General features: G+C 36.7%; 1 protein-coding gene across 2 annotated transcripts in view; it reads right to left on the bottom strand.

The window, feature by feature from the left end:
• Positions 1-22,263, bottom strand: part of MYO16 (myosin XVI) — a 590,664-nt gene that overhangs the window by 316,517 nt on the left and 251,884 nt on the right. For both annotated transcript variants that reach the window (XM_054574388.1, XM_054574387.1), the window contains exons 8-9: positions 20,656-20,731; positions 17,713-17,866 (exon numbers count right to left, since the gene is read on the bottom strand). In XM_054574388.1, coding sequence (XP_054430363.1) covers positions 17,713-17,866; positions 20,656-20,731 — 230 coding nt within the window. The remainder of the gene's footprint in view (positions 1-17,712; positions 17,867-20,655; positions 20,732-22,263) is intronic.

The raw sequence follows: 22,263 nt of genomic DNA, 5'->3' as shown, positions 1-22,263 counted from the left end.
GAGTGTCCTGAGGGCAAAGGTATTGTTTGCTTTTTGCCTCAGCGTGATGGAAGCTGCAGAGTGGGAGGTGAGTCATCACCGGGGCCCCGCTGGCCACTGTCTCTGTTCTCTCCCCAAAGCTTTCCTCACCAATCTTTCCTCAGGCTCCAGTCCACTCTGCTTCTGACTCAGCCCAGAGACCAAGGAAGGCAGCTGTTACTGCAAATTTTTGCATTGGTCCTTTAAACATCTCTTTGGATCTCCAGCAGCCTGTCTTTGGCAGAGAGCACCACTAAGCTTTTTGCAGTTGTCTTTTGTCTGTGTGCTTTTTTGGGTTCAGATGTTGTAGTCTAGAGGTTCCTGCTTATGATTCAGACCCTGTTCTTCTTAGTGGGATTCAACTGGCCATTTCAATATCCCTGTGGCGCTGGTGCCCGTGGTCACCCAGCCCACCCTCGCGAGCCTCTACTGTACTTCTCACCCATTAAGATGTGCGAAAGTTTATTCCACTGTCTGTCTGAAGCTCAGACTCTGTCAAAGGCTCTTGTCTTTGTTTTTTTAAGACTGTGTTTCAAAGAACATTTTTTTTTCTCTTATAGTTTGTGCTTCTTATGTCTTTATCTAAGAATTCTGTTCTGAACCCAAGATGAACATGGTTTTCTCCTAGGTTTTGTTACAGAAATTTTAGAGTTGTATGCTTTACATTTAGATCTATTATCCATTGTGAGTGGATTTTGGTAAATGGTGCTATATATGAGTCATGGTCCATTTTTTTTATATGGTTGTCCAAATGTTCCAGTATCATTTCTGAAAAGAACACTTTTCCCAACCAACTACCTGGAGAGCTATGTTAAACATCAACTGACCATATATGTGTTGGTCAATTTTAGGACACTCCACTGCATTCCATTGATATCATAGTCTATTCTTATACCAATATTATACTGTCTAATGAACCTTAATAGTAATGTTTTTAAATCAGGTAATGTCCCTCATCCAACTTTGTTTTTTTTAAATTGTTTTAGATATTTGTGGTTATTAGCATTTTTACATAAATTTTAGAATTTATTTTATATAAAATGTAGAATCTACTTACATAAATTTCTAATCCATTTTTATAAACACTCTTGTTGTAATTTTGATTAGCATTGTATTCATTTGATAAACCAAATGGGGAGAATTTACATATTAACAATATTAAATTCTGTCATCCATAAGCACATTGTATTTCTCCACTTATTTCGATCTTCATTAATGTCTATCATCAGTATTTTATAGTTTGGGCATTAAAACTTACAAATAACTTGTTTTATTTATTCTCATATATTCCATATTTTTATGCTATTATAAATGGTTTTTTAATTTCAATTTACAGTTGCTGATTTTTAGCATATAGAAATATAAACAATTTTGCACTTTAACCTTGGTAGGGGGGAAAAGAGTAATTTGTAGGGCTTCTCTCAGTAACCATAGGTCTCATTGTTTTGCAGCACATCTCTATGCCCCGTCTTCCAATTCTACTCTAGTGTAGGAAAGTAAGACAGATTAGTAAATGGCTACATTTGGGCCAGGCCTAAAGGAAAAGCAGAGATAGCAAAAGAACATATTTAGAGAAATGTGAGGTCAGTTTTATTTCCTCTGAACTCTGGATGATGATGTTTTAATGCATTTTAGTCAGTGAAGATATTGTCAGGTAGGTAGGGGGGGACATATATTTTAAAAAGGAACATGGTATAGTACAGCTGCAACATGCACACATTTTCGAGTCAGAAATACCAGTGAGTTTGATGCCTGGCCCTGCCACCTTGGGCCAGTTATAAAACCATTATGAAACCAGTGTGTAAACCAATCTGTAAAAAAGGCTTGTAGAGAGGGATTACTAACATAATGCACATAAAGGGCTTAGCACAATGACTATGGCAATAACAGGCAATAAAATTAGCTGTTGTATGTATGCTTGCAGAACTGCAAAGTTTCTGGTATTTTACTTACAAGCTCTAACAGGTTAGCTAGTTACCCTTTCATGGATGGGTGCAGGAGACAAAAGATTCCTGGATCAGAGACAGAGGACTTTACCACTCATTGCAAACACAGTATCCAGAGCTTTATGTTTGCACAAGTTCTCCTTGCCCCTTCCCACGGAGGGTAGGAGTGAGCAACACAGGTGGAACTAAATGGATGCTTACATGTGCAGTGTGTTGTGTTATAGGAGAAAAACCTAGCCAAACGTCAAGTACTTTTTGAGCAAGCAGCACACATTGTACCAAGCAGCAGATAACCCTCCTTTACGAATGAGTGCTTTGGTCTCTGTGAACTACTTAGTCACCAGTATGACTAACTGCATGGGCCTTGCAGTCTGACAAACTGGGCAAAAATGTGGAGGGTGCTCAGGGCACAGATCTCTCCCAATAGTAAGCTTATTAACTTTACAAATTTACTATAAATGGTGAATGTTATAAAGTTAATAAAATTTTATATCTAGATCTCCTTGAATCTAGTGATAAGATATCCATAACTCCCAAAGAAGCCTTATTTCTTCCATGAGAAATTTGGAACAATGCCTGTCTGCTTGAAGTTGTATTCATCATTCTTAAAGCTCCCAACAGTGTTCCCTGACCTTTGACATGAGCCTTTCAGATATTTGAAGATAGTTGGGGTTTCCCTATAACTTCTATCATTTAAGTGAGTCACTTGCAAAACATTTAAATAATTATATGGCATTTAATGTGACAATCTCTGTGCTAAGGACCCTCTGCATATTAACTCTTTATTTGACATTATAAGGCAGGCGCTATTTTTATACATACTCTACAGATGAGTAAACTGAGCGCCACAGAGAAGACCTTGATCTGGACACATGGCAAATAGTAGTGCAGCTGAGGTTTGAGCTCCAGAGCCTGTGTTCTTAACCCCGTGTCAGATGGCCTACATCTAAAAATCCACCTTCACATGTATCAAAATATTTCCTTACTCATCTCAACTAATATCAATCATCTTCTTCATCTGGAGAAAAAAATTATAGAGGTTTTCATATACTTCTGAGTAAACAACTATTAATAAAGTAATGGTTTGGTTGGTCAGGAAGAAACTAGAATGATAGTTGATGAAATACATAAAATCATGAATATAAAAGATTTACGAAATGAAACAATACTGAGTTTACTAAAATAGCAGGCTCCTTGAGAGCTACAGTTGAAAAGATAGGTCCTGGAATGGAGCGACCTCATTCTAAGTCAGTTTTCACATCAAGTTGGCCTGACCTTCTAAGGCAGTGATTTCCAACCATTTTGGCACCAGGGACTGGTTTTGTGGAAGACAATTTTTCCACAGACTGGGGCAGAGGGGATGGTTTCCAAATAACTCAAGTACATTACGTTTATGGTGCATTTTATTTCTGTGATTATTACATTGTAATATATAATGAAATAATTATACAACTTACTATAATGCAGAACCAGTGGAAGCACTGAGCTTGTTTTCCTGTAACTAGACCATCCCCTCTGGGGGTAAAAGGAGACAGTGACACCCGAAGTGTGTTCTTATGTCCAGTCTACGCCGTAATCCCGTTTTGGTTGCTGTCACTGCAGAAAACCCCTTCACAAAGATAGGATGTTGAAAATGGAAGCAGGCTTTTCAGTGCTTTTGGGGCAATCTTGGGATATTCTGCCTTGACTTTAATCCAGAATGTATAGCGATTTGAAGTTGTTTCAGACACACTTTTAAGGCCACTGTCATTTGTGGTCTTAAGCAGTCGAGCCTCTTCTAGCACGGGCAAAGTGGATTCACCTGACTTATTCACAAATGGGTCATAGATCCATTCCTTCCTAGGTTGGGGTCTTTTGTGGTTGGGAAGCAATGCTCAAACTCTTTTGAAAGCTGAAATGGGTGATCATGCACCAGCTGGGGGAAAGAAGGCCCTGGCTCAGTCTCTTTCAAAATCTCTGCTAATGTTTGAAACATATCAAAAATCCCAATGTTCACTTGTAGCCTCCATAATTCCAGTTTGGCTTTGAATGCAGCCACTTTACCTGCCAATTTGAAGACAGTTGTTGTTCCCCCCTGAAGTGAGAGATTGAGTTCATTGAGCAGGTTGAATATGAGACACAAATAAGCAAGATTGGTGACCCATTCTGTGTCACTGAAATGTGTTAGCGATGGTGACTCTTTTTTCTAAAAGAAATCCCTGGAGCAGCTCTTGTAACTCACAAACTCTGGCCAGTGAGCTACCTTTGGAAAGCCTTCTCACTTCTGTGTATAAGAGAAAACGTGTGTGCTCTGCATCCATCTCCTCACAGAGGTGCACAAACAGACGTGAGTTAAGGGCATTTGCTTTAATGTGGCTGCTAATTGTAATCACCACCTGCAAAATGTTGTTAAGTTCAGGTGACATTTTTCGGCTAGCCAGTGAATGACCCAGTGTGTAGACTCATATTCAGGAGCTACCTCTTTGAACTGGGTAGTGAAACCAGAAAGCCATTAAGTCATGGCAGCCACTCCATCCATGCATATACCTACACAAAATTACCAATTCATATTTCCTGATATGTATGTAATCATTCAAAGACTTGAATAGTTCTGCAGCTGTGGTATTGATTGGTGAAAAAGCACACATAATACATCCTCTTGCACATCCTCCTGAAAAATGTATCACACAAAAACAAGCACTGTTACATTTGTAGAAGCGTCAACCTGGATTGCATACCATAGTGACTCACAAATCCTCTCTAACAATTGTGCCTCAACATCCTCTGTTATTTCATCTAGTTACGGTGCTAGCTGAAAGAGGAATATGTGCCACCTTTTGAACTGTAGCCTCTCCTAAAAGTTCACAACAAATATCCTTAGCAGCAGACAGAATCAACTCTTCACCAATAGTAAAGGTCTTCCTAGCCTTAGCAATGTGGTCAGCCACTAAGAATGATGCTCTCAGTGCAGACACATTTGATGAAGTTGTGGCCTTCTATAACTGCTTCTGTTCTTTGTGTTTGCATTTTTTCTTTTGAAAAATGCCAAAGGCTTGTCTTTTAATGCAGGGTGCTTGATCCCCATGTGGCAAACCAGTTTTGAAGGTTTCGTAACTTCATGGGATAGCCAGCCATCACATATCATAAAAAGTGGCTTTGGAGAATGTGAATCACATGTTGCAATGAACCCATAATTTAAGGAATACTCCTGGTATTTTCTTTTAAATGCAGCTTTCCTTTTGCTCTCAGTCTTAGAGCCTTCTGCTGTCTCACCATTGGGTCTTTCCTCTTTCCAAACAAGTTCTCCAGTGATGTTTGTTTATTACTCATTTTGGAAAGGGTTAGCATGTGGGTTTACCAAAACTGTGACTGAAACAAGTGTGATGTGTGGAGGCTGTAGGGAAGTGAAGACTCAGGTGAAAGTAGTAAATAAAATAATGGGCAGGCCATGTGCAGACTAAAATAAGTGTCAGATTCTGACTCAAAGCCTGCAACCAGATGCAGCTGTACAATCGAAGTACATCAACTCACTTGCCACTATAAAGCCTGCCACCAGATAAAGCTTAATTGCCACTTGCCACTCACTGAGAGGGTTTTGAAATGGGTCCACAAGCAACTGATGTAATATGGGCTCTGTGCAGTCAAACCTCTCTGCTAATGATAATCTGTATTTGCAGCAGCTCCCCATTGCTAGCAGCACTGCCTCAGCTTCACCTCAGACCATCAGGCACCAGGTTCTCATTAGGAGTGTGTAACCTCACATGTGTAGTTCACAGTAGGGTTTGTACTCCTATGAAAATCTAATGCCACTGCTACCTGACAGGAGTTGGAGCTCAGGCGGTAATGTGAGCAATGGGGGGCAGCTGTAAATACAGACAAAGCTTAGCTTACTCACTTGCCACCCACCTCCTGCTATGTGGCCCAGTTCCTAACAGGCCACAGGCTGGTGCTGGTCTGTGGCCCACGGATTGGGGACCCCAGTTCTAAAGCCATCACAGCCTCTGGGCCTTAGCTTCATCTATGTCAAATGCAGAAATTAGACTACGTAATAGCTAAGTGTATTTCAAGCCCTATGATGGTAATACATAATCTCTCTTCATACTGTTTCATCTGCATTTTTAGAGAATTATGTACACATTCAATAATATCATAGAAATTATATAGTCTAGGATCTATTACTAACAATAATTGCAAATAGCTGGTTACAAATAATCTCTTATTTATGTAAGAAAAATGATTCTAAATAATACAATTGAATTAAATGACAATTAATCACTAATGAAGATATTTTCCACAAGAAAATGCAAAAGATGTACCTAGGCTGATGGCATATTATAATGTTTTAAACATCTATGGAACAATTTTTCTTTAGGTTTCTATTCCACTTCTTAAATGAAACACTTATCCATAATCATTGTGCTTAACAATAGTATGTATGTTAACTTTTAGATATCTAAATTTTCACTGATTATCCATTTTTGGAATATAAACATGTAAAATGTTATTTTTCTTAAAAAAGGAATAATTTTAAGTTATCACTGGTATTTAATACTCATTAAATTTTTTAATCATGCAAAATATTTCTATGATTAATTTTTAAAAAAATAAGAAGTTGCATTTATAGAACAAGTGTTAAAGTTAAAAATGAAGAAGAAACATATGAAGGATAGGAAGAAATAATTAATAGTAGTTTCATCAGAGTGGACTAATGATGAAGGACAGAACATTCTGTTCATCTCAGCTAAACTTGAGAGGCTTCTTCCCAACTCTCCACCACTGACCTCCAGTTTCTTTGAGCAATTATTTTAGAGAGCTTTCCAGTGTAAATTCTTTGTCTTCCCCTTTTAGATGTAAATCTTCTACAACCCAGCAATGTCTTTCTCAAGGACTGGAAAGTCATTCCTTTAAAATGCAAACATGAAAGATACAGCCCCTGTATCCTAGGCTCCATGGCAGAAGGAGCCTAACTTCCACACCTGCCAATGGGCAAACAAGAGTGAACTAAGCATATTGACCAACCTCCTGCACTTTTCCACTAGCTCATCCCAAGCTAAAAAGCCCTCTGGACTTTTGTTTCATGTAGTTGAGCTACTCTCTGTCTCTTATTGCAATATTCTTGAATAAAGTCTTTCTTGCATTTTTAATTTCTCTGGTACAATTTTTCTCTGACACTAATAAGTATTTTTTTTGTGATGCTTCTGGGTGCACTTTCCAAATTGTCTTCAATAACAAAGTATTATTTTGATTATAAAAAAGAATTAATTGGAACAGAAATTTATCTGCAGAAATAGAAAAAATAGAATTGAAGTAGTGTATTTTCTAAAAGAAAGTTTTTGTATGATAGAGTGCATAAGCATGAAGAAAATGAAATAGCTACCATCTAAAGGTACGTTAGATTAATGCAGAAGAGATAGCTTTAATCTGACTGTGGGCAAATCAGATGAGACTATAGCAGCAGACAACCAATTTTTAAACTTTACTGGATTTATTCAAGGCTTACTTATTTCTATAAACATAAAATGTGTTTCATGTAGAGTAAATGTATCTATAGGAACTGAGATTTTTATTTCTGAAAACAGAAACAGTAACATAATAAAATAAAACTAACGAAGGCAATGATGATTGCCCATTATATCTAATGCAATTTTAGAAAACTATAGAGAACAAATAAAATTGACTATATTGAGACATATTAGGCTAATGAAGAACAAAATCTAAAATGTGAAGAAATGGCATATGTGGTTCAGTTATTTTGTTGGTTAAAGTAATGGACTGAATACTTTTTAACATTAGTAACTGGAACATAGATACATAAATTATTATAGGGAATTTGGGATTTTCTGCAACTATAAAATAAGATAATGAATCAAAGATTAGTGTTGTGTTGGGAACCATTCCAGTTTCAGAAACTATAGCCTTGCTGACAGGCGAGAGAGCTCCAAGGCTGGAGCTAATCAAGGAGGCCTGGGAAAACAGGCTACTGAGGAGACAAAACCTGTCCCTCACATCACCTTGCTTGGCCCTGGAGGATGGCATGTTAGTCAATGATGGGTAAGACCGCTCAGTGGCAGGGGCAACCTAAGACAGGCACAGCTGCATGGGCATCAGGGAAGAACTTGGGGGACATGGAGAAAGGGCAAAAGACCCTCACCCCTCGGCTTTGATATGGCTGGAGTCCTCATTCTATCTGAAAGAAGTCTCCATATCTCTGGGCGGCTCTGCTCCCCCTGCCTGGCTCAGGCTTGAAACAACACTGGAGACAGCCCTAAACTGGATTGGGTGATTCCTGGGGGAAATCAGGCCCAGAAGTAAATTCCTTGAACCATGCTCTGTTTTTCCCTCAATAGTTATGATAACCAGTTCCTACTGGGAAGGAAAGTTACATTATTCACAGACCCTGATCCTAAACCATTTGGTGCTTTTATGTTTGCTCTTATGTTTACTCATCTTGTCTTGGACCCATGTACATCAGTGTGTTCCTGCCATTTATTTTCTTCAAAACATCATCTATTCTCTGTACATTAACATACTGATGTAATGAGGTCACCTGTACATTCCTACTACGTAGCCCCATTGATAACGCTTTCAATAAAAGCCACTGGACACAGGGGCTTGGGGCATTCCCCACTAGAGCGAATTGCCACTCCTTTCCCTGGCAGACCAAGAAAAGTGTCTGGGATGACTTATTTTATTTACCCATGTATGACGACCTGAGCAAAATCTGCAGGACAGAGTCCCCCTTCTACCTCAGCTGGTGCCCAGACCTCCAGAGTCCACCTCAGTGTTGGATGAAATATTTCCTGGAGAGTTTTAAATTAATTGATTTCTTTGGTCCCAATAAAATGACTTTAGTTTTTTTAAGGAAAAAAATGTACAATTAAAAAAAAATTTAGTAAAATATGACGTGTCTAAAACACAAAAATTTCAATGGGTGGCATGTGGTTGGATTCAAAATTATATTGTTTTTACAACATCAAATATTCATCTTGTAGTTCTCTGCAAAGAAAAATTTTTTTAAATTTCTAAATTAAAATAAGTTGAATCCAGCAGCTCTATGCATGTATGAAGGGAGTCTCTGAATATGGAAAGTGCTACACTTGCTAAAAGTAACTCTCTAGCATGTATTTATTTTGTTGAATAAGTATTTAATATATGATATTTATATGAAACATTATCATGCATTATGATGTTTAGAGCCAATCACCAAAATCTGAGGTGTAACCAAAATTGCTTTCTTTACATGAATCTTGCATTAGGAGATTTTACTCCAAATACCTGCTCAAAAGGGGAAGTCTCTAAATAAGACAGTTTCCTATTTCAATAAATGCCAATGTTTTGAAATGGATGTACATAGAATTACTTTCATGAATGAAAGTAATATGAATGAAGAATGTTTCTGATCACTGGAAACATATTAAACAGTACTAATAAAGTTCAATATACAAACACAAAGGTTCTAGTGGAAGTACATTGTATGTCATTAATTCCTTTGGATGACTGTTCACTGCCAGCCACAGCTTCCCTGACATCTATGACAATAGTACAAGGCCTTCTGAAGGGTACCTGGATGCGGTCTGGCTCCCTCACCTAGATGCATGGGTAACCGGAGGGAGCAGCTCCTCACAACCTTGAAGGAGTCTGATAAAGCAGTGTTCCCACAGCCTTGAGCCTGGGTCTCACGGCCTTGAGCCCCGGGTGAGATAAACTGCCCGGTAGCCTTGAGTAGGATCACATGCACAGCTCATGATAGACAACTTCACCTTTCTAGTCTGTTGCCTGCTTTGTTTGGGTCTAGTACTTAAGGGATAGGAGCTTTGGACGGGGTGGGGAGTCAGGGCACCAACTTGGACATGGGCTTTGTGGCCTGTGTGACTCCTTCCACACGGGCTTGTGGCCTGTGTGCAGTGCAGACACAGGCTTTGTGACCTGTGTGCTTGCCTTGGACCGGGCTTGTGCCTGTGTGACTCTCCTGAATAAAGGCATGTCAAGCATCCCCAAGGCTCCACACATCTTCTGTCTACCCGAGCCCCAAGAAGACCTGTCCAGCCTAGAGAGGCTGCAACACACCTTCCAAATGAAATGAAGACTCTATAGAATCTAGAACTGGCTGTCTGGTTGAACTTTATCTAGGAGACACTATTTTACTGCACAATTGTCACTGAAGCTGATTTTGAAAATGCTTAGGTCACTCAGCATCAGTACGTTATAGGTACAAGCAGAGATGTGATGTTCACCCAGCAGAAGTGAGGAAATTAATGTCTGTAGTGCAACTGTACCTAAGGGTCTTAGAATAAAGTGTACTTTTTAGTGCTTATCCTGGTCTAAATTACAAGGAGGCATTTGCACAATGAATATCTCCCTATGCAATGGTTAGACGTGGGACAAAAGCTATCTCTCTCTTACGGGTAAAATGTTTAGATTTGTATTGCAAGGTTGTGCCTACGATGAGGTTTTGGAGATGTTTAGACCATCTTCCTGAGCTTGCTCCTGTTTTATGCTGGAGAACATGAATAAAAAAATCCAAAAACTCAAATCCTAATTGGAGTTGCTACTAAGCCATAAGTCTGTCAGATCTCTGGGCTTCTGTTTCTCTGTAAATAAAATATGAGTAATTATGTCTACCCATCCTAAGTCACAGAGTTTAAATGAAGATCAATGGAAATGGTTATTAAAATTGCTTTGATATGCAAACCATATTTACTTTTAACTGAGCAACAAAGGCAACAGAAAAAAATTATTGTGTAGCCGCAAGTTGCCTTGTTTTTGAATGAATACAATAAGTTGAGCCTGTTTCATAAAATGTGGCACCTTCAAGGCTTTCTACAAAATCTACTTAAGCCTATTGCATGTCTCAGATTTTACTGTGGTCAAGAAGGACATATTACATAACTCCCACTGTACTACTCAAAAATTCCCACAGGGTATTTTTGTTCGATGATGGCCACTTGTCTGAAGGCACCTCGGGGTTTTTCCCTGACTCCTCCAGTCCCTTTTCCTGTAGCTCTCAGCCCTGCTCAGTTCTGCCCTCTCTTAGACTTTTCTTAGTCCCATGCAGAGCAGCAGCATCTCTCCATCCCAAGTTCCAGATGATTCAGAAGCTCTGGAGACCCAGATCAAAAGCAACCTAATCAAAAGATGCTCCCAACCAAAGTTGGTTCTCTCCAAAATGGATTTTCTTTCCAGCTGCCTAGAAAATAAGATTTGCTGCATATGGTCATAATCAGTTTAAAAGTACCAAGCTGAAGGCACTAATTCTATTGTCTTCTAGCCTATAGCCTAAAGGCCTCTATTCTTTAGATGATTTGCTGACAGTTCACAGATGAATAAAGAACATTCTCTTTTTTTCCTTTTTCTCATTTTTCAAGTATTTATGTGTATTACAATGAGCCAGTTACTGCCCTAAGTACTTTTACAAATATTAACTCAGTTATTCATCAAGAACAACCCCATGAGACAGGCATCATCAATCAACATCGTTATCCATCAGTGGCATACTGCAGGTTGCCATTCTAAGGCTGACCACCTAGAGTTAGCATGGGCTCCACGGGTTAGGGGCCTCGTTTCCAACAAGGCTGCCCCAATTCAGACACCAGCCATGTATTTGGGAGTCTCCATTCCACCCATGCTTGGACCAACAAGCTACAAATTCTGGGCATATCCATAAACCCCCTCAGGTTAGATAATTCACTAGAATTCAGAGAACTCATACTTGCTATCATTACAGCTTTATTACATAGAGGATATAAATCAGGACCAAGGTGAGTTCTGGGAAGGTCCTGAATGTAGAGCTTCTGTGTCTTGTCTCCCTGGAGTTAAGGCACATCCCAGAATATGGATCTGTATACCAACCAAGGGGCCCTATCAAGATTGTTGTCAAGAGTTTTTATTAGGGCTTTGCTAGGTTGGCATGATTGACTCAATCATTGGCCACATGTTTGAACTCAGTCTCCAGTCTTTCTCCCCTCCTGGTGGTCAACCAGGCTAAAAACCCCAGTCTTTTAGTCACATCATTGTCTTTCTGGGACCTGGCCCCACCCTGAATCACCTTGTTAGCATAAACTTAAGTATGACCCAAGGAGCTTTTGAATAACAAAGACACTTGTGAACTCTAAGATCTTGGAATCTCCTCTCTCAGGAGGCAGGAATAAAGGCCTGGCCAAATTCTTTATTATACAACTCCCGTATTTCACAAATGCAGGAAAATGTAACAGAAAGTTTCATTAAATTACCCAAGTCAACAGGGCCAGCAAATGCAGAACCCAGCAAGAAAAATCTTGTAACAGTGAGGAATTATAACCCTTACCATCATTCTTTTGACATTGTTTCTGTAAGTGCTGACACTCACTAAATATGTAGCTTGTATAAGAATCCTAGGAACTAACTTCCGAAGATACTGACTCTGACCTTTGGTCATTTCAGGTCTGGTAGATTTGCTGAACTCCAACCGTAAAAACCAGGATGACGTAAATCAGAATGATGAAACCCAGGATAAGGCACATCAGACCACTGCTTGACCAGCTTCGGAATGGACTGTGCTGGTCTCCATGCAGGAAACTTTTCAACCCACTCCCTTTTATCACTCTGCTTTCCCTCTCCCTCATTATAAAAACATCTGCTTGCACTGGGACGCTAACATGGTTTTTGAGTCATGAGCCTGCCATGTTTTCAGGTTGCCAGCACCTGAAATAAAAACACTTTCTTTCTCACCAGCACCTGCCTCACAAGTTTGGCATTCATGGTGGCAGACAGGTGGGCCTGCATTTGATTACAGTCTCTCCCAGACTACAGACTGTCTTCTGAGGTTGTCATATTAAAACTCATCCTCAATTGACAATGTGTCACATTTAAAACTGAGTGATCATAGCAGTGAACCTCAAATCAACAATTTCCTGTTTAAAGCCAAACTAGAAGTTTTAGAATCAAAAATAAAAATGACCTTCACACTGAAACAACATAAGATGGGATATATTTGTATATTAGGAGTTAAGTTACTGAAGTCTGAGTATCAGACAGGGATGTAAAAATAAGGGTAGCGATAGAAAGTACTTTTAGGTGTTATTCTGAGGATAAAGTGACATTATCCATGTAAGCCACTTTGCACAAATCCTGACTTGTAATTGCACAACAACTTTTATTGTTGTTATTGTAAGGTATCATTACTACTGTTATTTAAAAATGAAAACCCGCAATTGTTTAGTAAACTACTCTGTTTAGGTAGAAAATTGTGCAGGATTTTAGTGGCTCCCAACTCAAGGGTTCCATGAAATAAAATATCAGAAACAAAACTATGCACATACCAAAATTTTCCAGAGATTAAAAACTCTAGGAGAGCATTTTTATGTTCAAACACCAATGAGTATATGCAAGTCCCTGATTCCTTAGAAGCAGTAACGGTAAATGAGCCCACTAAAGCATATAAGGACAGAAAAGACAGCACAGAGAGTAGGCACCAGTCAAAAGGATAAAAAAGAATGCAGCAGGGAACAGCAGTCAAGTATGAGAATAGTTGTAGTAAATTTAAAGCAGAGAGCAAAAAACTAAAATCTTTACAGATAGAGACCAGATAGAGAATATTATACTTGGAAGGACCTTTGAAGTTAAATCTAGCCTGCTCATTTCAGACATGAACTTGAAAGTCAGGCAACAAATAAAGACCTTAACATTCACTGGATAGAAACTATCCTAGAAAAAAATGAAATAGGGACTAATCTAATAATGCAGTAATATCCTATTGATTATATATTGAAACAAAGAAAGGCATTTACTATAAACAGTGGGACACAGTGGAGATGATGTTCTTATCCTGGCTAAATCATGACATGTTGCACAAAATGCTCACCAAAAAATGAATGTCAGTTGACAGTGGAAAGAAAGCTTGACCTTTATGCTGAAATATTAAAAAGAGTAAAACACACAATTCTTTCTTAATATTTTAGCAAAATATATTCTGGAAAAGTTTGGGTTAAAATTGATGAAGAAAGATGGGCAGCCATAATTCAGACAAGGTGATACATGGTAAGCCTTCAGTATGAGGGCTAGGCATAAAAGGTGGGAAAGGAACTATTTATTGAAAAAAATAGATGACATAGAGAAGACAAGAAAGCTTTCTAAGTTCTTTCTAGCTCTTTACTTCTTATACCAATGAATATGCACTATTCTTTTTTAGGCAGCAAAATGAAATTAAAGGAGCAATGGGGTACAGTGGAAGGCTTGCTCCTCCCTGGAGCAGAGGGAGACTAGCCAACATTTCAATCCCTACTTGCATTATTCCTTTCTTCCTAGAATTTTTTGTTCTATTTTAATTTCTATTTTGCTCCCTTAATTTGAGGGACTTCTGAAAACAGCTGAACACCAGGCTTCATATTTAAAATTCAGGAATAAACCATTCAAGAAGTTGATTGATGTAAATGAATGAAACTTGTATTTTCATGGAAAAACAGCACCTGAAAACACTGAAAGAAAATCTGCAGAAAACTGCAGCGGTGTCTAGAAGAGGAGAGAGACCGAAAATCCAAACTTTCTCCAAACTCCTTGTCTAAATTGTAGACTCTCAAACAACTGCTATGTGAAAAATGCTGCTTAATAAATGATGTATGAGAGATTTTTAAAAGAAATTGATTTATATCTCCTGTTAATTATGTAAATTACCTGATACACTTCATTAAACAGGGTGGAGCAAAAGTAGCTTTACAGTTTTTTGTATAAAAATAATACTATAATTAATACAAAATAACACAAGAAGAAACTCTATGTTTCATGTACTGACAAACTGTAAGTTTGCCCCACCCTGTATGTTCTCTGTCAGAAGAATGGCATGTTGAAAATGTTCCAACACATTTCAGTAAATTTGTTGTCCAAATCTATCACTATGGTGATATAAAAATATAATGAAATCAACAAATTTATTTTTTCTTGATAATACACATAGTTAATCAGCTTTAGAGAATGTTTTGCCCTCTATAACGTTTGTGAGCTCGTTGACGGAGGCAGTTTCAACTGCCCATATTTGTCCTTCTAATGGTAAAAAATGACCTAAAAGAGTAGATTATAGAAAGTAAAGTTTCCTGCATTAAAATATAGTAATACCTAGTTGTTATTTTATCATGTCTATTTGTTCCTGGTTCATATTTATAACATTTTAAAGACAATGAGAAAAATGTAAATTCTATCCCACCCAAGACATCCAGTTCCATGGATAGAAGAAATGAAATCAAGTTTACATATGTGATAAAAATTTAGAAGTTGTACATAAAAAATAAATAAAGATAATAAAATCAAGATAAAATGTTTCAAAATAATGAATTACAGAAGAAAATGTACAAATCTACTTAGTTATCTTTGAAGTAGCCAATTTTTTTTCAGTTAAAAAAAGTACAATTATCATTATTAATTTCTTTTATTTAATTTTCAATTCTATCTCTGAGGATAAATAGCAATAGACTACAATAAAAAAGCAAGTTAAAATTAAATGTAAAACTATTTTAAAAGTTTCAAAGCTTTGCTATGAGTCAATAAAAGAAAAATGTAATTAAAACAATTATAATTGTGTAGAACAAAGAAGTCATTGATTATTCTCTTTAAAATCTGATGCTCAACAAATAAAACATATGAAGGAAATTTATTGTTTGTATTCTTCTGTTTTTAAATAAAGCCAAATTATAAATAAAACTATAGATACCTAGATAAGTTAATATTTATCCAAAATAACTTACTATGAAAGAATTTGGTTTTAACTCAAACTTTAATTCTGTTTACATGTTCACTTCTCTTCACTTGGAGGATCATAACACAATCCTAAAAGTAAAGTCAAACATATTAGGTATTGATTTTAATATCAATACCTGGAAAGTAAAATTCTTCCATTGCAAATACTTGTATTGCTCCTCTCATACAGTGATATTGGTAACGTAATAATGTAAAGAGCAAGGTCAAATATTCTAACCATTCATTTTAGGTAACTTGAAATTTTCTTATCAATTAACTATTTTCTGACTTGACTCCAACTTTTCTTTCTATGACTTCTTTGCTTTTGCTCCTACATAAATGTGATACTTTTTTTTTTTTTACTTGTGAAAATAGAAGACTGATAATGCAGAATAGATAAGAATGATGTGGGATCCTACTGCTGGTCTACAAACATTAATCTGTTATTTCCCAGCTCTATTGATCTTAGGAAAATAGAAGAAACTTCACAGGGCTTTGAAGATAGAGGATATCCCAGGAAGGCTCTCAGCATAGTGTCTCACATAAAAATCAAGCTCCTTTACAATAGAGTTAAAAAATCCCATTTAATAATGAATATATCTTAGTGTTAAGCAGAGGTGACTGAATTTATGCATGGCTTTAGCCTCTGAATTATCTAGATAAGTTTTAAGTTAAAAGTGTTTTTGAATGCCGGTGATAGCACAGGCTCTGAAATCAGATCTTTCCCCTTTGAGTTGACTTATTCAGCACAACGGCCTCGGGGCATGTCCTTCAATTTCCCAGGATATCAAGCCATGTTAATTCTGGGCCTCCCTCTGAATTTGGGGAGTGGAATAGATTGCCTGATGGATGAATCTAGGAAGAGTGTCTCCCAGCCCTTCTCCTTCTTGGAGCAAGCCTTCTTACAGACAGCACAGTTTTCCCTCTTACTACATATTGTAACCTTGTCTGGGAGCCCTGTCCTTTGGGAGACCTGATTCGGTTTCTAGGTGCCCAGCTGGTAAAGCTGCTGATAATGGGACATTATCAGTTACATCCTTCAATGTATCCCTTATCACTGATCAACTGTAATTTAGACTCTATCTTTTCTCTTTATTTCTCAGATTGTCCAGAAACCACATAGTGCTATTTATTCAAGGGACCCTAAAATATTCCAGTATTAGACATAATGTCCATTGTCAGAAAAAGAAACATGTTTATAAAAGGAGTTAACTTCCTCAAGGTCTCACTGGTTGTACATAGCGAACTTTGTTTACAACCTGAAATATATTTTATCTTCTTTTCTTTATGTGTTTATTTCTTTTATTGAGATATAATTCACACAGCACAAAATCTACACTTTTAAAATATACAATTCTGTGCTTTTTAGCATATTTACAGATTTGTGTAACAGTCTACTTTCAGAACATTTTCATCACTTCCAAAGACCCACATCCATTAAGAGATACTCCTCATTTCCCCTTCTCCCCACTCCTGGGAAACACTAAATACACTGTTTCCATGGATTTGACAATTCTGGACATTTCATATAAATAGTACCATATCATATGTGGACTTTTGTTTCTTGCTTTGTTTACTTAGCATAATGTTTTTAAGGTGTGTCCTTCTTTTAGCATATGTTAATATATAGGAATTATTTTGAACAACAAGAAATCATTAATTTTATACTTTAGAGAAAAAAATGAATATTTGCATTTCCTACTTTACGAAATTTATCCATCAAGATATTTATTGGAAACCTTACATACTAGTTAAGCTAACAACACAGAGTGTATTTAAAATAGTATCTTTGATCTTCTGGTGACAAATATATCTAATTACTGAAGAAGCAATGCTTTAAAAAAACAGAGGGTTTCATAAAAGTATACGAAACTCATTATAGTCAACAAGTATTGTTTTGGATAAATATATGGACATGTAGCTTCAATTTTCTAACTTTTAGTTGAGAGATAGATTTAGTATTGATTGTAAAACGACTGGTGATAGAGAAGAAGACAAATGAAAATAATGAACTCAGCTGAGAATCAGGTCTATTACTTAATCATTATAGAAAGAAGGCACTTACAGCTTACTGGAAAGGGCTGGGAGGTCAGGAATGATCTCTTCATATGGCTCCTCTTGTGCTAGGGTAGGCACAGATACAGGCTCTTTCATTTTTTCTTCCCAGGCCATTTCAGCTTTTAGCAGCATTTCCTCAATAAACTCAGATGCAGCGACATCTAAACAAAACATAAAATCAGAAAAAGTGGGTGATGAAATCAAAGTTAACAATTTACTTTCAATAAATCTGAAAGTATTAAAATTTATCATCATGTGACTAAACACATTAAAAATTTTTTGTAGAAATAAAATTATTGTACTGTCATTTAAAAAGATTATCATTTTCACATTAGTAACACTGAATTACAAATGAAATAAAAAATATATAAAAATAATTTTCACTAAATGGTGATGAGTAAAATGTAAATCCCTGAGAAGCTAGGCTTGAGAGAACTTAATGTCATTTCATTTTCAGTGAAACTCTTCATTCATCTTGAATATGAAACAAATGATAAAAATAGTTATACTTTCAGAATGACTGTGCTATTATAAAACATGTAGTAAGCATTCTAAAACAATTTACTAAAAATGTAGGTGTACAAATAGATTAAAATGGTGTGTCTAACCTCTCAATCTGAAATATGAGTTATTATACAGTAATTACTTATAAATTACATGTTAACAGTGACGTCTGAACATATTTGGACAGCAATATAGATGGACATTTATCAGACTTACACTTATTAACAAATGATACTGGAAATCAATAAATCCTGAAGAAAAATTCACATTAATAACAATTAGGAACCTAATGGAGGCAGCCGTTCCTTTTCAACCCTCATAACTAAACTGCATGACTACTTTTGTCTATAAAGTTGACTTATGTAGTTTTATTGGCTGGATGTGGTCATCTTCAGGTACCACAAGAAGGTATTTATGCCAGGATTTTATCATTTGCTTTAGGTTAAACCATAACCACATAATGGGTAGGAGACAGCTCAGCTTCCTTGCCTGGGGAGATAATTTCTGCCCCACCTAACAGCTATATCCCAAGTGACTTTAATTCCACAGATAATTTTTATATGTCCATGTCAAATTTAAGAAACATAAAATAAAATAGTAAGAATATAATATAGTACTGTGATAATTTTCATTTACGGAGTCATAATAGAGGTGGCAAGTTCATTGTTTTCTGCGCTATTATCTGATTCATTCTTCTTGTTATTGGATAGGAGGTCGAGATATCCTGCATTTACTTGAAACTTCTCACTGCATTATACGTCTTTGTCCCTTGTGTGTGAGAGAAGTATTTTCATTCACACAACAAATATTTACTCAGGGTCTACCATAGTAACATCGCTGTGTCTCTCATGACCATTATTGATGGTAGACATGGCATGACTAATACGGGAAAAATTGTCTGAGGCATCATACACTAGACCTGAGGTGACCAACTTTTAGTCATTTCCTGGGGCTCTAGGACTGTCAGTTACCTTGGATGTCCATTTTGGCACAGTTGACACTAGACCTAAAAGGTGAAAGAGTGACAGATGGGAGTCTATGCAGTCCAGGGTCAATCATATTTTCCCTTCTCTGGGCAAGAAGTCAGGGATATGAACTTGAAAAATATGATCTGTTAGAACTAGAATAGAGTTAACAGAGGGTGTGGCTTATAGTTCACAATAAATACATTCATTATAAAAATAGAAAAAAAAAACTATTGATTTATATTTGTTCCTTTAACATTTATCATTAAACGTGCTTTTGTTATTCATGTTAAAATTACTACACTATCATTAATATTAGTCTGTTCTAAAGTTTGAGACTATCAAGCTATCATAGTTCTATTTGTTAAATCATCAGTTTATTGAAGCAGAGATTAAAAAACACCCAAAAATGATACCTAATTCCAATAGAGTAAGCAACACAGCAAATCCCTCATCCTGTCTTAAACTAGAGGTTTATTAGGTAATCACACTCCCTTCCATAAGTATACAAAATAAAAAATCTCAGGCCCTGGCTGCTGTGGCTCAGTAGATTGAGCACCAGTTTGCGAAACACAAGGCCACTGGTTCGATTCCCACTCTGGGCACATGCCTGGGTTGCGAGCCAGGTCCCCAGTAGGGGGTGCATGAGAGGCAACCACATGTTGATGTTTCTCTTCCTCTCTCCCCATCTTCCCCTCTCTCTAGAAATAAATAAATTAATAAATAAACTCTTTAAAAAAATCTCAGGTTAGTAGTTAAAGCAACAAGTCAAACAAGATCACATAAATTATTCAGATCAATTACTACCTTCAAAATATTATATTATTTTCTTACTTATGCTAGAGTTTCCTCTTAGAATTCTTTTAATATACCAAAATAATTTATGAGTAGTAACATCATGGTTAAATTTTCTAAAACCAAAAAAAATAATGTGGCATCTGTTTTTAAAATACATATCAATATATAAAAAGAACACTGATAAAAAGAACTCTAGAAATGTTCAAAATATATTTATTAAAAGTAAATAATATTAAATTATTATTTTCAAACTTTTAAGTTATCTTTAGAATATTAGTCTATTTCTTACAGTATGAATATCTGTGCAGAAAAAATACTATTATTGTTTAAAAATACCCTAATGAACAAGCATGTACTAAGTATGATGAGAAACTACTTAAAATAAAAGCAGGAAAATATTTTAAATAATGACACTGCAGGAATCACTGGAAGTTTAAAGCCTGAATAGCAACTTGCAATGAAGTACACAGTAACCGATAAACTTAGCTGCTCTCTAACACCCTCTTGTCCTGGAACAATGCATCTGATTTTGTGAATCATGCTTGAAGTAGGGTGGTTTTCTCACAGCTTCTCAGGAGAGACTGAGTCCCATTTCCTAGCTATGCTCATGATCGATGAACAACTTAGACATGACAGGAAGGAAACAGTGACTACTCAATGGTCCCAGAACACTAATAACCTACCTGAGGCCTTCTCTTCATTGCAATTTAGAAGGTTTGGATTTGCTTGATGGATCAAAAGCATTTTCACCAGGTTTGTCTGAAACATTAGAGATAATTGAAATAAGAAATATCATGCTGGATACTGAAGATTCATCAGTAAATAACATACAGTCATGACTTCAACAGGCAGTTAAGTTTGGAGAAATGAGAATGCATTAGCATAACCTACTATGCTAAATATTTCTTATATTCTGTTTCCTGTCCCTTTTTAAAAATGACAGACATACAAACAATTTGAACAATCAATGTACTCAAACCAAACACTACTTATCAAATGAGGGATAAATCACTGAGGATTTGAAAAAACACATTTAACACTTCTCAGGCTTACTGCAAGGCATGCCTTCTGGGAGGAATCATGTGTTACAGTATATTTTACTTTTTTAATTCAGCAATTCATTAAAGTCTCACTTACTGGTTCTGTCCACCCATTACAGCATTGTGGATAATAGGAACCTAAAGTCATACTGTAGAATTAGAAAAAATCTCAAGTTATAAGAATTAAGCAACTTGAGTTATTAAATAAGATTTTTTTAAAATTATTATAATACACCAGGCATACAAAGTGTGCATATAATGTGTATGTACCACTGAAAGAGCAATAATGAAATTCCAGTGCACCCAAATGTTAAATGCCATGAATGGTATCTTTGTGTAGTCTTCCTAAAAAATTATCCCTCTTTTTATTTCCCAGAGTTGACCACAATCATGAATTTTGGATTAACTATTACTATGTTTTCTTTATATGCTTAGACCTCACACACGGAAGTATCCCTAAACAATAAGTTGCTTAATTTCATCTGCTTGTGACATTTATAGAAGTAAATCCTGGTGTACAAGGTCTGTCCAGAAAACATCCAGCCATTGTTATTATAAAAAGAATGGTTTGCACAACATCAATGTAACCTGGAAGCCAAGGAGAGTGGACTGGAATGCACATGAGTGAACAATGATGACTTCACTATACTAGTCATTGGGGACAGCAGATGCCTTTGAGTGAGCATGTGTACTGTGTGGCTGTTGCATTCAAAATGACTCAGTAGAGTAAAGAATCTGCATCAAATTTTGTGTTAAGCTTGAACATTCCTCTGCAGAAGCTATTCAGATGATTCAGAAGGCCATAGGTATGGACAAGTGGTGATTGGTAGCTTCATCCTGACAGTGCTCCCACTCATGCGTCATATCTCGTACAGAGCTCTTTTGCAAAATATCATATCCCCCAGGTGACTTGGCCCCCCTAACAGTTGATTTTGTGCCCTGTGACTTCTGGCTTTTCCCAAAACTAAAATCACCTTTGAAAGGGAAGAGGTTTCAAACAATCAGTGAGATTTCAGGAAAATACAAAGGGGCAGCTGATGGCAGTTGGGAGAACTGTGTGAGGTCCCAAGGTGCCTGCTTTGAAGGGGACTGAGGCATCACTGTCCTGTGCACAATGTTTCTTGTATCTCCTATCTTCTTCAATATGTCTCTATTTTTCATATTACATGGCTAGATATCTTCTGGAGAGACCTTGTATATATTTTTCTGTGGTTGACCATGGGTAAAGCAAACTACTATAATCACCAAAAC

This window comes from Pteronotus mesoamericanus, unplaced genomic scaffold (assembly GCF_021234165.1).
Source record: "Pteronotus mesoamericanus isolate MK-2021 breed Mesoamerican mustached bat unplaced genomic scaffold, CSHL_Meso_final contig_26, whole genome shotgun sequence".
Classification (NCBI taxonomy): Eukaryota; Metazoa; Chordata; class Mammalia; order Chiroptera; family Mormoopidae; genus Pteronotus; species Pteronotus mesoamericanus.
This window is presented reverse-complemented; position numbering and strand designations above follow the sequence as displayed.